The sequence below is a fragment of the Chelonoidis abingdonii genome, chromosome 15 (assembly GCF_003597395.2).
Source record: "Chelonoidis abingdonii isolate Lonesome George chromosome 15, CheloAbing_2.0, whole genome shotgun sequence".
Lineage (NCBI taxonomy): Eukaryota > Metazoa > Chordata > Testudines > Testudinidae > Chelonoidis > Chelonoidis abingdonii.
The window spans coordinates 9,210,772-9,224,840 of record NC_133783.1 but is presented as its reverse complement, the minus strand read 5'-3'; the positions used below and the strand labels follow the sequence as shown (position 1 = coordinate 9,224,840).

Genomic DNA, 14,069 nt, shown 5'->3' with positions numbered 1-14,069 from the left:
AAAGATCACCCTTTTCAAGCATGGAAGAAACTTTGTTCTGTTTGTCAGAGGTGGAAGTTACAAGCAGCTGTAATAATCCACACTACCCATATGTCACTGGCTGATGAATGGTAAAAACAGCACCTTCTGCGGTGATCCCTCCATAACTGAAAAGCTAACCAGGAAGGTGCTGAGTCAATATTTGAGTAGTACTTGGTTGCAAATAGCCAAGAAACACTCATGTGCTGCAACAAATTATGCTGGTAATTCAGTAGGTAGCATATTTGACCTGGCCTCCTCTCTACTGGAAAATGTGTGTACTAAATAATGCTAGCAACCCAAGAGACAAACTTCCTAAACTGTAAAACTGTTTTGCAATGATGATGTTAGCCTTGCTGCAACCAAGTCTAAATAATATTCATTCTTAGTTCAGGTCAGTTTCTAATGTTATAGTGCGAACGCAGATGAGAAGCACTTGCAAAGTAGCTCAAGTTACCATTGCTCCTCCACCATGGTCGCAAAGGGAGCAGGGTGCTTTCATTATTGTATTATCCTGTGGTATGTGTATGAGGGGATAAAAGCAAGTGAAGCAGGATTGCTTATGCAGATGTGCCAGAGTGTGCCAGTTACACATGGTCTATTGTTTTAATTACACGTGGTATAAATGCTCTAGTGCAGACAGTCTCTGTGTCAACAAAGTTGGTGCTCCAGCATGGTGTTATGGTGCACTGAAGTCCTGCTCTACTCTAAAGAGGATCTCAAGTTTCACTGGAGACAGTAGTTTGCTTCATGTTCTAAATGGTGGGGTAACGTTCCTATGAACTGTTTACAATTGCTGGAATCACAGGATTAGAAGGGACCACAAGGGCCAAGATGCAGGATTTGTTGTGCATAAACTATCCAAGACAGATGGCTGTCCAACCTCCTTTTGAAAACCTCCAGTGAAGGGGCTTCTACAACCTCCCGAGGCAGTCTGTTCCATATTATAAGGCTGATCGTGATCTTTAAATCCTCAGATTTACAGCAGCTGAGAAGCTAGTCTGCTGTGTTTCACCCAAGAAGTGACTAAATACCACTGGTGATAGTTATCCTTGTATACTGGGATTCCTTCAGCATGTAAGGAGCTATATGAAATGCAAGTTATTCTTTTCATTAGTGGCTCAAATGTGTCCTGCAAATCTACTTGCTTGTGGAAAATATCAGACCTAGATGCTACTTCTTGGCAAATATCCTAAATAAAGATAACCAGTTAGCACAAACATTATTGGGCTAAATGAGGAAAATATTACTTTCTAACGATGAAATATCAAAAACTTTCCCAAATACAGGATAGGGATACCCTCAGTGTTGCTCAGCAGAAACTAGACAGCTCTCTAACTCTTGTCACAGCTAAAAAGGCAGTTGGATGAAAAAGGTCTTCCTTAAAGAACAAAAAAGCACTAAGATTCTCCTCTCTTTGTGCTCAGAGTTATTGATCAGAACTATTAGGTAGGTATTACTATATTACTGTGATTAAGAGATAGCACACCAAACTCATCCTTGGTGAACCCACTGAATTCAACAGAGTTACATCATGGATAAATTTGATCCCTGGCCCCAGCAACAAGTTACTTGTCATATGCCAGAATCCTACTGTCACACTGTCTGCAGTGGTTCATGACTCAGAGTGCCAACCTCAGGGCAGACAGTCAAAAAATTAGGAAGACACCCAAACTGGCTGTATGTTTCACCAACCCAGTAACAAATGTAATACTTTGAAAGTCACAATTTAGTCTTATAATGGAGTCATAAACCATCCCCTTAGATGGTTAAACTCCAGTTTATCTTGCCACCCAGGCAAACTAGACTTAGTGATAAATGGTCACGTACTCCAAAAATCACAAAATATTCAGATTGCTCCCAGTCCCAAGAGACCAGGCACTTACCACAGATCAATGTGTACCTTAGATCTCACACCAAAGACAACTCTGGTAGCCAATCCTGTAATAAAACTATTAAAGATTTATTAGTTAGGAAAAAGGAATGAAAGTTATTTACAGATTAAAGCAGGCAACATAACAAGTGAGTTCAGTCTGTGAACATAACATAAGAATGGCCATACTGGGTCAGACCAAAGGTCCATCAAGCCTAGTATCCTGTCCTCTGACAGTGCCCAATGGAAGGTACCCCAAAGGGAATGAACATACTAGTTATCATCAAGTAATCCATGCCCTGTCACCCAATCCCAGCATCTGGCAAACAGAAACTAGGGACACCATTCCTTCCCATCCTGGCTAATAGCCATTGATGGACCTATCTTCCATGAATCTATCTAGGTCCCTTTTGAACCTCGTTATATTCTTGGCCTTCACAACACCCTCTGGTAAGGAGTTCCAGAGACTGACAGTGAGTTGCGTGAAAAAATACTTTCTTGTGTTTGTTTTAAACCTGCTAGCTATTAATTTCATTTGGTGGCCCCTTGTTCTTATATTATGAGGAGTAAATAACACTTCCTTGTTAACTTTCTCTATACCAGTCATGATTTTGTAGACCTGTATCATATCCCACTGTAGACGCCTCTTTTCCAAGCTGAAAAGTCCCAGTCTTATTAATCGCTTCTCATACGGAAGCCATTCTATATCCCTAATCATTTTTGTTGCCCTTTTCTGAAACTTTTCCAATTCCAATATCTCTTTTTTGAGATGAGGTGACTACATATGAACGCAGTATTCAAGGTGTGGGCGTATCAGGGATTTATATAGAGGCAATATGATATTTTCTGTCTTATTATTTATCCCTTTCTTGATGATTCCCAACATTCTGTTCGTCTTTTTAACTGGCGCTGCACACTGAGCAGATGATTTCAGAGAACTATTCACAATGACTCCAAGATCTCTTTCTTGAGTGTTAACAGCTAATTTAGACCCCATCATTGTATATGTATAGTTAGGATTATGTTTTCCAACGTGCATTACTTTGCATTTATGAACATTAAATTTCATCTGCCATTTTGTTGCCCTGTCACCAGGGCCGGCTCTAGCAATTTTGCCGCCCCAAGCACGGCGGCATGCCACGGGGGGGCGCTCTGCCGCTCACCGGTCCCGCGGCTCCAGTGGACCTCCTGCAGGCATTTCTGCGGACGGTCAGCTGCTCCCGCAGCTCCAGTGGAGCTGCCGCAGGCGTGTCTGCGGGAGGTCCACCGGAGCAGCGGGACCAGCGGACTGTCCGCAGTCACCCCTGCGGCAGCTCCACCAGAGCCGCCTGCCACCCTCCCAGCAACCAACAGAGCGCCCCCTGCGGCGTGTCGCCCCAAGCACGCGCTTGGCACGCTGTGGCCTGAAGCCGGCCCTGCCAGTCACCCAGTTTTGAGAGAGCCTGTTGTAGCTCTTCGCAGTCTGCCTGGGACTTAACTATCTTGAGTAGTTTTATATCATCTGCAAATTTTGCCATGTCACTGTTTATGCCTTTTTCCAGATGGTTTCAAAAGGTAACAGATGTATAATCTGTCAGCACGGAATGTCTTTCAGGGCTAACCCATGCCAAGCAACATGGGGATCTCTATGCATATGTTTAGGAATCCTTGCCCCTGAGAGTTCAGGTAGCATGAAAGAGATTGTGTTTCTCCTTGTCAGGGATTTTTATCCCCTCCACTCTGGAATCTAAAACTAATGGGATGAATTCATGTGCAGGTCTCTCCTTCCTGGAGGGATTTAGGAGTGCAATCAATAAAGTCTCTGTCCTTTGATGTTGCACAAATACGTCATTTGACTTCAGTGGATTATTTTGGGTGCTGGACAAGCATTACGCCTCAATCAATGCTTTTTTTCCTGTTTGATGAGTTACACAATTATAATGCAAACACTCAATATAACTTTATACCGTTGGCTACAGAGATAATAACTGAGACCAATACATGCAGCATCCTACAAACATTTTATAAAGTCTAAACACTAAACATACTCTGATCAGCTTAACATCTAGTGTCTATCCTGATGACGCTAACACACAGGTAAACAAGACTGGTTTCCAGCTGTGCCTTTGTAAGTGTTCACTGAGGCCTGGAGCCTTGGCATGAGCTAGCACCTAGTCTGCCAGCATCACATCTACGTATGATAATTACTGGGTATAGAGCTTAATGCTGCAGGCACTGAGCACTCTGGCCTGACCCAGCAAAGCCCTTGAGCATGTTCTTAACTTTAAAAAAGTGAGTAGCCCACATCCAATCAGTGGGACCTCTTCTCATGCTTCAAAGTAAGAGTTAGTTTAAGTGCTTCACTGGATCGGATCAGAGAGTGCTTAACCCCTTACAGTATTGCACCCATAGTGACTGTATCATGAATAGTGACATACAATTCAATGGGATTACCCATTGCTAAACTCTGTGGCTGGTAGTCAGGATCTGCAGAATCATGTCCATAGTATGTCAGGTCCTAATTCAGGAAAGAACTTAGGCACATGCTTCACATCCCACTGATTTCAATGTTATTTAAGCACATGCCTTACTCTAAATGCTGTCCTGAGTAGAGATGCTTTCCTGAATGGAGGCCTTAATTAACTTTCTCTTCTTCCCTGAATAGTTTTGGTTCAAATCACAAGTTAGGGCTTGTCTATACAAACAGTTAGTGAGCAGTGAACTGCGGTGTAAGTTTACCTTGTACTAGCATGCCACACATTAACTGGCCACGCGGACTCTGCTGCTACACACTAGAAACTCTCTAGTGTGCTCTGATCTACTCCTGTTTCAAAGTGGAGTAAATCAAAGCGCATTAGGGAACTTTTAGCACCCAGCCCCAGACTTGTATGAACTTATACAGACAAGCACCTGAGTTGTTCAGCAGATCCAAGTATGACAATCTCACAGAATACCTAGCTCTTCAGCATCAAACTCATCCCACAAATTTTAAAGTTCCACCACCCACCTGTTTTTAAATGCTTTTTAAAAAACGTTGACATTTTTGGTTAATATGCATTTCATTTTGCAAACATTTCATAACAAAAAAACCAATCTAGCTTTGTAGTCAGCTGTGTTGATATTCTTCCTGGCAGGCACCTCAATGGGAATGAACTGGCTGCATGACAACTTAAGATTTCCTTGTGGAATGGGAAGCAGATGACATCATTAAAAGAATCATACCTCTATTATCTCTAAAGTGTAGCTGAAGAATTCTGCTCTCATCTGGATGGCCGAAACTCACATCTTTCATTTGGGCCAATGCGCTTGTTATGCAACCTTCTTCAAAAACAAAAAAACAGCAGCAGCAACTGATCACAGTCAAAAAAAAATGGTGCCCATGCTCTCATAGCTTTGTGAATTAGCATAAGATTAATGCCAGTAATTGGCCCGCTTATTTATCCATTGCAAAAGATGCATAAAAGAGTAGCTGTTGTTAAGTTGCAAAAAAAAAAGAAGTCAACTCTTAGACTCTGGCATCATAAATTAAATGCATCTCTGCTCAAGCAGCACCAAGAAAGGCAAGATTAGTATCGGCAAAAGGAAAACAGGGATCATCATTCACTGTGATAAGAGAAAATCTAATTTATCTAGTCCAGCCAACTTTAGAGTCCCATGATATGCCAAGAGGAATAAAAGCTAACTGAAAAGGGGCAATTGTGATGCAAGATGGTTTGAAATTAAACACATCAGCAAAACAGACTGGAAGCTTTAATTTCCCAAATCAAAATGCTTCACGATGATGGAACTTTAATGGCATTCAGGTTTTTATTCTTCTTTTCAGAGACTGTTTTAAATATGGTCTGGTCATCATCACAGGAGGATGATTAATGAGGTGTTAAATATTTTAAACTTGTTAAAGTAGGCTTGTTAACCAATCTGCATCTCATTCCATCCCCTGAATCATTCATGAAAGGCACATTTCTTCAGGATTTCACTGATTACAGTCAAAGATGAATAGATTTATTTATGATCTGGTTGATGGGATGAATTGCACCCTCAGCAAGTTCACAGATGACACTAAACTGGGCGGGGGAGGGGAGAGAGGTAGATATGCTAGGGGGTAGGGATAGGGTCCACAGTGACCTAGACAAATTGGAGGATTAGGCCAAAATAAATCTGATGAGATTCAACACAGATAAGTACAGAGTCCTGCATTAGGAAGGAAGAATCCCATGCACTGCTGCAGGCTGGGGACCGACTGGCTAAGCAGCAGTTCTGCAAAAAAGGACCTGGGGATTACAGTGGATGAGAAGCTGGATATGAGTCAGAAGTGTGCCCTTGTTGCCAAGAAGGCCAATGGCATATTGGGCTGTATTAGTAGGAGCAGTGCCAGCAGATCGAGGGAAGCGATGATTCCCCTCTATTTGGCATTGGTGAAGCCACACCTGGACTACTGTGTCCAGTTTTGGTCCCCCCACTACAGAAGGGATGTGGACAAATTGAAGAGAGTCCAGCAAAGGGCAACAAAAATGATTAGGGGGCTGTGGCACATGACTTATGAGGAGAGGCTGAGGGAACTGGGGTTATTTAGTCTGCAGAAGACAAGAGTGAGGAGGGATTTGATAGCAGCCTTCAACTACCTAAAGGAAGGTTCCAAAGAGGATGGAGCTCGGCTGTCTTCAGTGGTGAAAGATGACAGAACAAGAAGCAATGGTCTCAAGTTGCAGTGAGGGAGATCTAGGTTGGATATTAGGAAACACTATTTCACTAGGAGGGTGGTGAAGCACTGGAATGGGTTACCGAGGGAGGTGGTGGACTCTGCATCCTTAGAAGTTTTTAAGGCCTGGCTGTGATGATTTAGTTGGTGTTGGTCCTGGTTTGAGCAGGGGATTGGACTAGATGACCTCTTGAGGTCTCTTCCAACCCTAATATTCTATGATTATTAACCAATTCACCTTTTTCTCTACAGCCCGTTTTTTTATTATTATTATTATTTGCTTCATTTAGTTAGAGGTAAGTAAAGCAATATTTTTTTAATGCTAAGTGCCACTTTCCCACTTTTCAGTTTTATTATTGCTAAATGGACTTCATGTAAATATTGAATTTGGTGGTTGCAAAAGGAATAAATGGAGTGGAAGTTAAGATCTGGACATTCCAGAGAATATAAAGCTTAACAACTGACCAGGATTGCCATCTGGTGAGGCAGTAGAGTCATTTCAGTGTCTTTATTGTTTTTAATCAAATCTACAAAACTAGACATAAGTGTTCCTCTTAAAAGAAAATCATATTAGGGATTGATGAGATGCTTTATAAATGTCTAGGGAGCAACAATTTGTTATATTACAGGTTGCCAATCCTGCAATCAGATCCATGCAGGCCGAACACTGTGCCAATGCAGAGCCCACTGAAGTTAATTCACCTGCCAATGTTAGCAAGATACACATCTGACTGCAAGATTGGGGCCTCAAGTTAATAGAACAACAGGCTGTAACTTATAGTTGGTGCTAGTAGCACCTCCCATAAGCTACTATTGCAAAAGCATTTTCATCCATAACCTCATGTCTTCACAAACTGAAGTATTCACCTTTGGGGCTGAACATTTTCTTTTAAAGTAGGTTTCCGGTCCAACGAAGTGGGTGTTCACCCACGAAAGCTTATGCTCCAAAACGTCTGTTAGTCTATAAGGTACCACAGGACTCTTTGCTGCTTTTACAGATTCAAACTAACATGGCTACCCTTCTGATATTTTGCTTTGTTTAATTTTCAACAAAATCTCTTCAGATGTTTTTGAGTTATGGGACAGTAAATAAAAGCAAACACACTTTCTCCACTGTAAGTTAAAGGCAAAAGGGGCAAGTTCTGGTCCTAGTTACTCCAGTGTAAGTCTTGCAGTGCTTCCAGCCTCATAGCATGCTGCACAATTGTTGCTACAGAGTGTGGGATACCCCACAGCTCCCAGAAGAATTGTGGGAGCAAGGGCCAATCATCTCACTGCCTTCAGATTTATATCAATTTAAGTGAGAGCAGAATCTGGCACTATTACTTTAAAATTGTACCAAAATCTTCTAATAGGATAATTAACTTTCCCTAAATGCATGTAGCTATGTTGGCTGACCAGTGAAACTATCATGAGGCTACTTGTTATCCTGCTTTGCAACAGGCCTCTTTGATATATAAGAGCAGCGCTAAGTTTGAAGAACTTCATTCGAATATATCTGAGCAAAGTGCAGTACTATTCTAGAAGCTGCCAGTGTAGCTTGAGTGGCAACTTGTGACATGGCCAAGGCCACGTGGGTCTTAGTTCAATAGGGCTTTGCTTTTTGAGACGCAGAGGTGGAGCTGCACAAAGAGTTATTCTGCTTACAGTACATGCTTTAATAAAGCCACCTGAAAGTTATAGTTTCATTATGAAATACTGACATAAGATCCAAGGGCCCAAGTCTCTCCTCTTTCAAGGTAAGTACAGGCGTAAATTCAAGATAATTGTACCCAAATTATCAGTGACCTTGTGCAAAAGAGGCTACAGGATACACTCCACATACCCACTAGTGGCTCCCCCACCCAACACTGACCAGCTGAAATTAGTGATCTGGCCTGGCAATGAGTAGAGGAGTCTTGGTACCATCAATTTACATCAAATGTTCCTCTATGGAAAGGACCATAACTGATGAGAAAAATCACTGCGTGAGTTAAAGCTGAATGTTTTGGCCCTAGGACCAGCATTGAGTAGCATAGTGAGGAGCACTAACTCTTTCAGTGGTTTCTACACACTAGAGGAGATGGGGACTTGTGGACAGTCCCAGGGAGGGGGAGAGCATAACCAAGGTGTCAATGCTAACAGGAGATGAGAGCCATGTGTCAGGCAGCTGCTGTACGCAGATCTCCTGAGATCCAAAGGGTTTCCTTGTGTATCCTCAAGCAGACCATATTACCTGCCACCCCTGCACTCTCACAATACACACATCAGCCCTATCTCCTTTTCTTTTGAAGTAGATTTCTGGTTTAAAGTAATTTTGCTTTGTTTAATTTTCAACAAAATCCCTTCAGATGGAATGAATGTGCTGAATTTATCTGCAGGCAAAAGCCAAGTATATTTTCAACCAAGTCCTTCTCTAGCATGTTTACTTATGAATGAGTGAGGATGTAAGGTTTTTTTGTGAGAAATGAGATCAAAGAAAAAAACTACATTAAATAAATACAAAATAGGAGATAAAGACTAAAACCTCATGTATGCTTAAAAATTAGATCAACCTAGCTATGTTGCTCAGGGCTATGAAAAATTTCATGTTCCAACCACTGTAGTTAGGATAATCCAGTGGTTCCCAAACTTTGACAACCTGTGAACCCCTTTCACTAAAATGTCAAGTCTCACAAACCCCTTCCTAAAAATGAATATTTCCAGGGATTTTCTCATTTACCTGAGTATATATTATAAAAGCAGTGATCTTGGAAATATAAACTTTGTTTTTATGACATGCTTATTACACACTAATTATTATTAAGTGTCCCTGGCCTCTGTTTGCCAGAAGCTGGGAATGAGCGAAAGGAGATGGATCACTTGATGATTACCTGTTCTGTTCATTCCCTCTGGGGCACCTGGCACTGGCCACTGTCAGAAGACAGGATACTGGGCTAGATGGACCCTTGGTCTGACCCAGTAGGGCCATTCTTATTTTCTTATTTATCATTACAGTATTTTTATTACATTACGAAAATGGCAACAGTCTTCCAAGATCTAAATTTTGTAGGTTGTATCACTTTGAATAAGCCTGTTATAAGACAATGCTCCTATGTTTCATCAAGGAGTATCAGATGTGAAACAGCATGAAGGTATTTAAGAAGCCAGCTCAAAGAGTTCCTCCTACACAAGCATTCAGGTCTTGAGCAATCCACACAAACAACGCACGTTACAACAAAGTTTAAACTTGTTCATCATCATAATTTTAAAAGCAATACTAGTTGCTTATTTAATTTTAAAAACAGCAAAAAATATCCACTTCCCTTTCCATCTCTTATAAGGAGTCTTGAAGTTTAAATCTCCTCAGTGTGATAGATATGCTTGCTTTGATCCTCTTAGCTCTTGGAAGTCCAGGGGCTCCAGGCTGCTGGCCCCACGCTGCCCAGAGTTCCTAGGGACAGCTCTGTCCGCCATTAGGGAACTTTTTTCCAAGAACCCCCTGTAACATTTTATGAACCCCCAGGGGTTCTCGAACCCCAGTTTGGGAACCACTGGGATAATCTAATTCTCGGTGTAGACACAGCTACATCTTCTCTTGACCTGACTTACCACCTCTCAGAGAGATGAATTAACTTGATCAACAGAACTCCCGCTGCTTTGATGAATCTATACTATAGCATTGTAGTAGCATAGCTGCAGCGCAGATGTGCCCTAAGAGTTAAATGACCATTAAGAACTTACCATGTGGAAGATGTTATAGAAAAAATACAACTAAAATTAGCCAAACAGCCTTCTCTAATCAGAATCAATTGCAGTTTTCCCCATTAATTTAATTGGAGCAGGATCAGCTCCTCACAATATTAAAGAAAAAAATAGTGAAAGCATTTTTAGATTAAATAGATACATCAATTACTTGTCAAATATTCACAGAATGTTTTTTAACAAATTTTAACATCTTCAAAAAAAAGTTATGCAAGTATGTTTTTCCCCTCCTATTATTATTATTCATCCAGCGTTTATAAACCAATTCCGTAAATGTGTTAGTTGAATACGCTATGCAATCACTGTTATCACATTCATAGATGTCACATGTAACATGTTTAAAGTTATTCACCCATCTGTTCTAATGAATACAATGGTTCTACTTATACATTCCAATAGAAAAGATTGTAATGCTTATAGGTGATAGGAGTTGTGAATCTATATGGGAAAAGTGAATATGAAGGCTAAAGATGATTGCATGCAAACCTTTAATTCCTCCTGAATTTTTCCCTCCATCAGTTTGGCTGCTTTTCGATCTTCTATTTCTAATTTCCATTTTTCTGCCACTATTTTGGCTTTCTCCTTAGCCATAGCATCCCGGAACTTCTTTGTAATTTCAGCCTCTTTTTGCTTCCTTCAGAAAAGAATTTGAAAAAAACAAAAAAGTTAGAGACTGGTCTCTAGGAAGTGAGAAAAAATTATTATTGAGTAAACAAGCCTAAATTCTTATTACTATCAGTGATAATAACTGGTTCATGTAAGAGTCTAGGAAAATACTAACGGAAAAATAATTTAAAATGTATTTAACAAGTAAAGTACAATAAGCCTAATTCCAAGCATACACCCAAAGGACAGACATTTTCAGTCTTGGAAAGTGACTTAAAATAGCACCTTCTAAAATCTGAAATTTGGTCATTGGCTGTCTTTAGTTCAGACCATAGCTATTTCCTTTTCTGATGAAAACCACATATTTCTTGTCAGCAATGCAAAGCCAAAGCAGCAATGAGATAGTGATCTGAAATCTATTCTGTCTCACACATCAACAAAGCTATCTGGTATATTCCAGTGCCAAAATCTTTATTACTGGTGACAATGCAACAGGCCGAGCACAGATTGATGTTTGAATCCCAAGTTAAATATGCAGCATCCACATTCAGAAGCAGCATATTTTGACTTTAACTAAGAAAATCTAATGAAAACAATAAATATGAAACACCATCACATTGGTCCAATCTCTGTTCAGAGTATTACCACAGAGCAAGATCTGCATGGAGCCTCATCTCTCAATGCCATTGGGCACCAGCACACCCTCTGACCAATTCCAAAGCTGTCATAGGCGCCATTGGAAATACAGTTAATGGCACTTTCTTGGGTCAATTATACTAACATGCAAATAAGCCACTCAGTAATAGGCTTTATGTGCCAAACTTCAGTCAGAAATTTGTATCCCTGACTACAGCTGCTATTTCTGATTTGTCATCCAAAAGCAGATTGCAAACAAATAAAATAAGCCAACTGAGCAGGTAAATAGTTTAGACCATGATTAGACCCAGCCTAATCTCAACATCATTCCTACCACCAGAAGTAGTTGACATTGGTTTGAAAGGGGCATTTTTCACTAAAGAATTCAAAATGAATGAAAAAAATATGGATTTTTTTAATTTGGTTTTTCCAGTAGTTATGTCAAATGGGCCATCAATGCTGAGTCATAAAATCTCACCATAGTTCTTCTGCCTCCTTCTGTGCTTGTTGCCTGGCTCGTTCTGCCATTAGTTCCTCAGAAATCTGTTCATATGGCTTGTCACCTGGAGAGTCTCCCATAATCCAGACCCAGATCTCACCATCACTTCCATGCAGCCACTGCACACGTCTGTCATTACCTGTAATAGCCACCAAAACAAACATGGAAAGGGCTTATTAAGCAACTTGCTCAGGTTCAGAAACCAATATAGATGAAACTGTGCTAGAAAGTTAAACCCACAAAGTAAAGGAGAGCTAAAAGGTAGGACTGAGCCCTCATACTTGGCATGCTCTACTGTATGTATTATGCGGCAGGGATAGCATTTTCTATAGTGCTCAGTTTGTGCCTCTAGATGCTAATGTAATAGAAATAATCCCAGAATCACTGTGTGATTTGTTGTAGAATGTTGCAGAGCATGATGGAGGCTTTCCTGACAGAGCTGTGATGATAAATAGGGGTAGGCTGCGTGCATTATACCTGGCTTTCAACAGTGCTATCAATCTCATACATCTGTGAGAGCAAATAAAAGGTAACCTCATTTAAAAAAATGTTGTAAACTGGCACCATCCTGATTAGTAACCTAGCACCTAATTAGTGTGGTAGCTGGGAGAAGTCAAATCTCACTGCTGTTCTGAGACTAATGCTGCTTATTTGTGAATTTAGCAGGTTCACAGCACAAAATAGACCCCTTTGGAGTGTGCATACTCTTCCTGCGTCTCTGGCCTATTGATATATTTCTCATAGGCACAACTTTAATACACAGCCATATGAATCAAAATCTTCATCTCTAGAGGATGTCTTTAGAAATTGCTCTCTTTTTTCAAAGCTGTAGGTCTTTTCCAGCCCCACACGCACCAGATATTTAAACTCTCTCAAACAGATCAGTATAATTTATCAGTTGGCGCAGCACTAATAATGGTACACACATCCATCTATCAGGCTGAAAGACTATAGCATAATCTACCAATTTCACAGTTTTATGCATCAGCAATAGCTGGACAGCCCCTCCACAGCATGTCCAATTTTAAGCCAATTCAGCTTGAACACCATATGCCTTTAGTTTATTTTTTCTTTATAACAAGCAATACAGCTTTTTCACTTCTAGAGGTAAAATTTAGACTGTAGGTAGAAGTGCCTCCCCTGCAAATCTGCCCCAAACCAACATCAGTAATACTCTTCATAAAGCTGGAGATGGGTTTCACCGTGCAATCTGATCAGAAAGCTTTGTAGTTTCTCCAAGAGCAGCATCCAAAAAGACAATGTGATGAGTGGGCAGCAAAAGAAATAAGTAACTCAGAAAGCCTGACACTATGAAAATGGAATTCTTGCCTCAAAGTACTTGCAGCCTGCAAGTCAAGTTAAGAGAAGGCTGCTGTCTTTTAGACCCAAAAATAAGATCAATTCTAAGACCAAGAGAGGAAAGCTTGGCCAATGGTGAGGCTCTCAGGACTGGGTTCAATTCCTTGGTCCACTCTCCTGTGTGATCCTGGCGAAGTCACTTTACCTTCTATTTAACAGATGGGGAACAGAGTCAGATAAATTAAGTTCTTCCTAATTTCACAACACTCTTGTGATGTAAACTACATTAGACACTGTGAGGAGGTGCTCAGATACGACAGAGGGGCCATGTAAGAACTTAAGAACTGAACAGGGATTCCAGAAGAGAAATTTCCTTCACTACTTTACCTACACAGGCTGAGTTTGCCTGCTTTGGCAATCAAGAAATAGTTGCCTGTAAGGTCTGGTTATAGTTCAAAAAAAATAAATGATTTTTTTTTTAATTTTTGTTTTGAGATTTCCCATCAGTTAGGACACTTTTCCTGCCCCCCACCAAAAAAATTGTTTTCAACAAATCCCCTTTTTTTCACATGAGAATTTTTCAGTTGAAAATTTTCAACCAGCAAAAGAGAGTCCCTATCTAAAAGAGCTCAAAATCTAAACCAACACAATAGAGAATGACTGAAAGGGGGAGTATTACTATTCTTATTTTACAGCTGTGGATCTAAGGCACAGAGACATTAAAGGACTAGCCCAAA

General features: G+C 40.6%; 1 protein-coding gene across 2 annotated transcripts in view; it reads right to left on the bottom strand.

Moving 5' to 3' along the window:
* The window catches only part of SH2D4B (SH2 domain containing 4B), a 111,534-nt gene that overhangs the window by 76,258 nt on the left and 21,207 nt on the right, over positions 1–14,069 (bottom strand). For both annotated transcript variants that reach the window (XM_032786315.1, XM_032786314.1), the window contains exons 2-3: positions 12,013–12,172; positions 10,779–10,926 (exon numbers count right to left, since the gene is read on the bottom strand). In XM_032786315.1, coding sequence (XP_032642206.1) covers positions 10,779–10,926; positions 12,013–12,172 — 308 coding nt within the window. The remainder of the gene's footprint in view (positions 1–10,778; positions 10,927–12,012; positions 12,173–14,069) is intronic.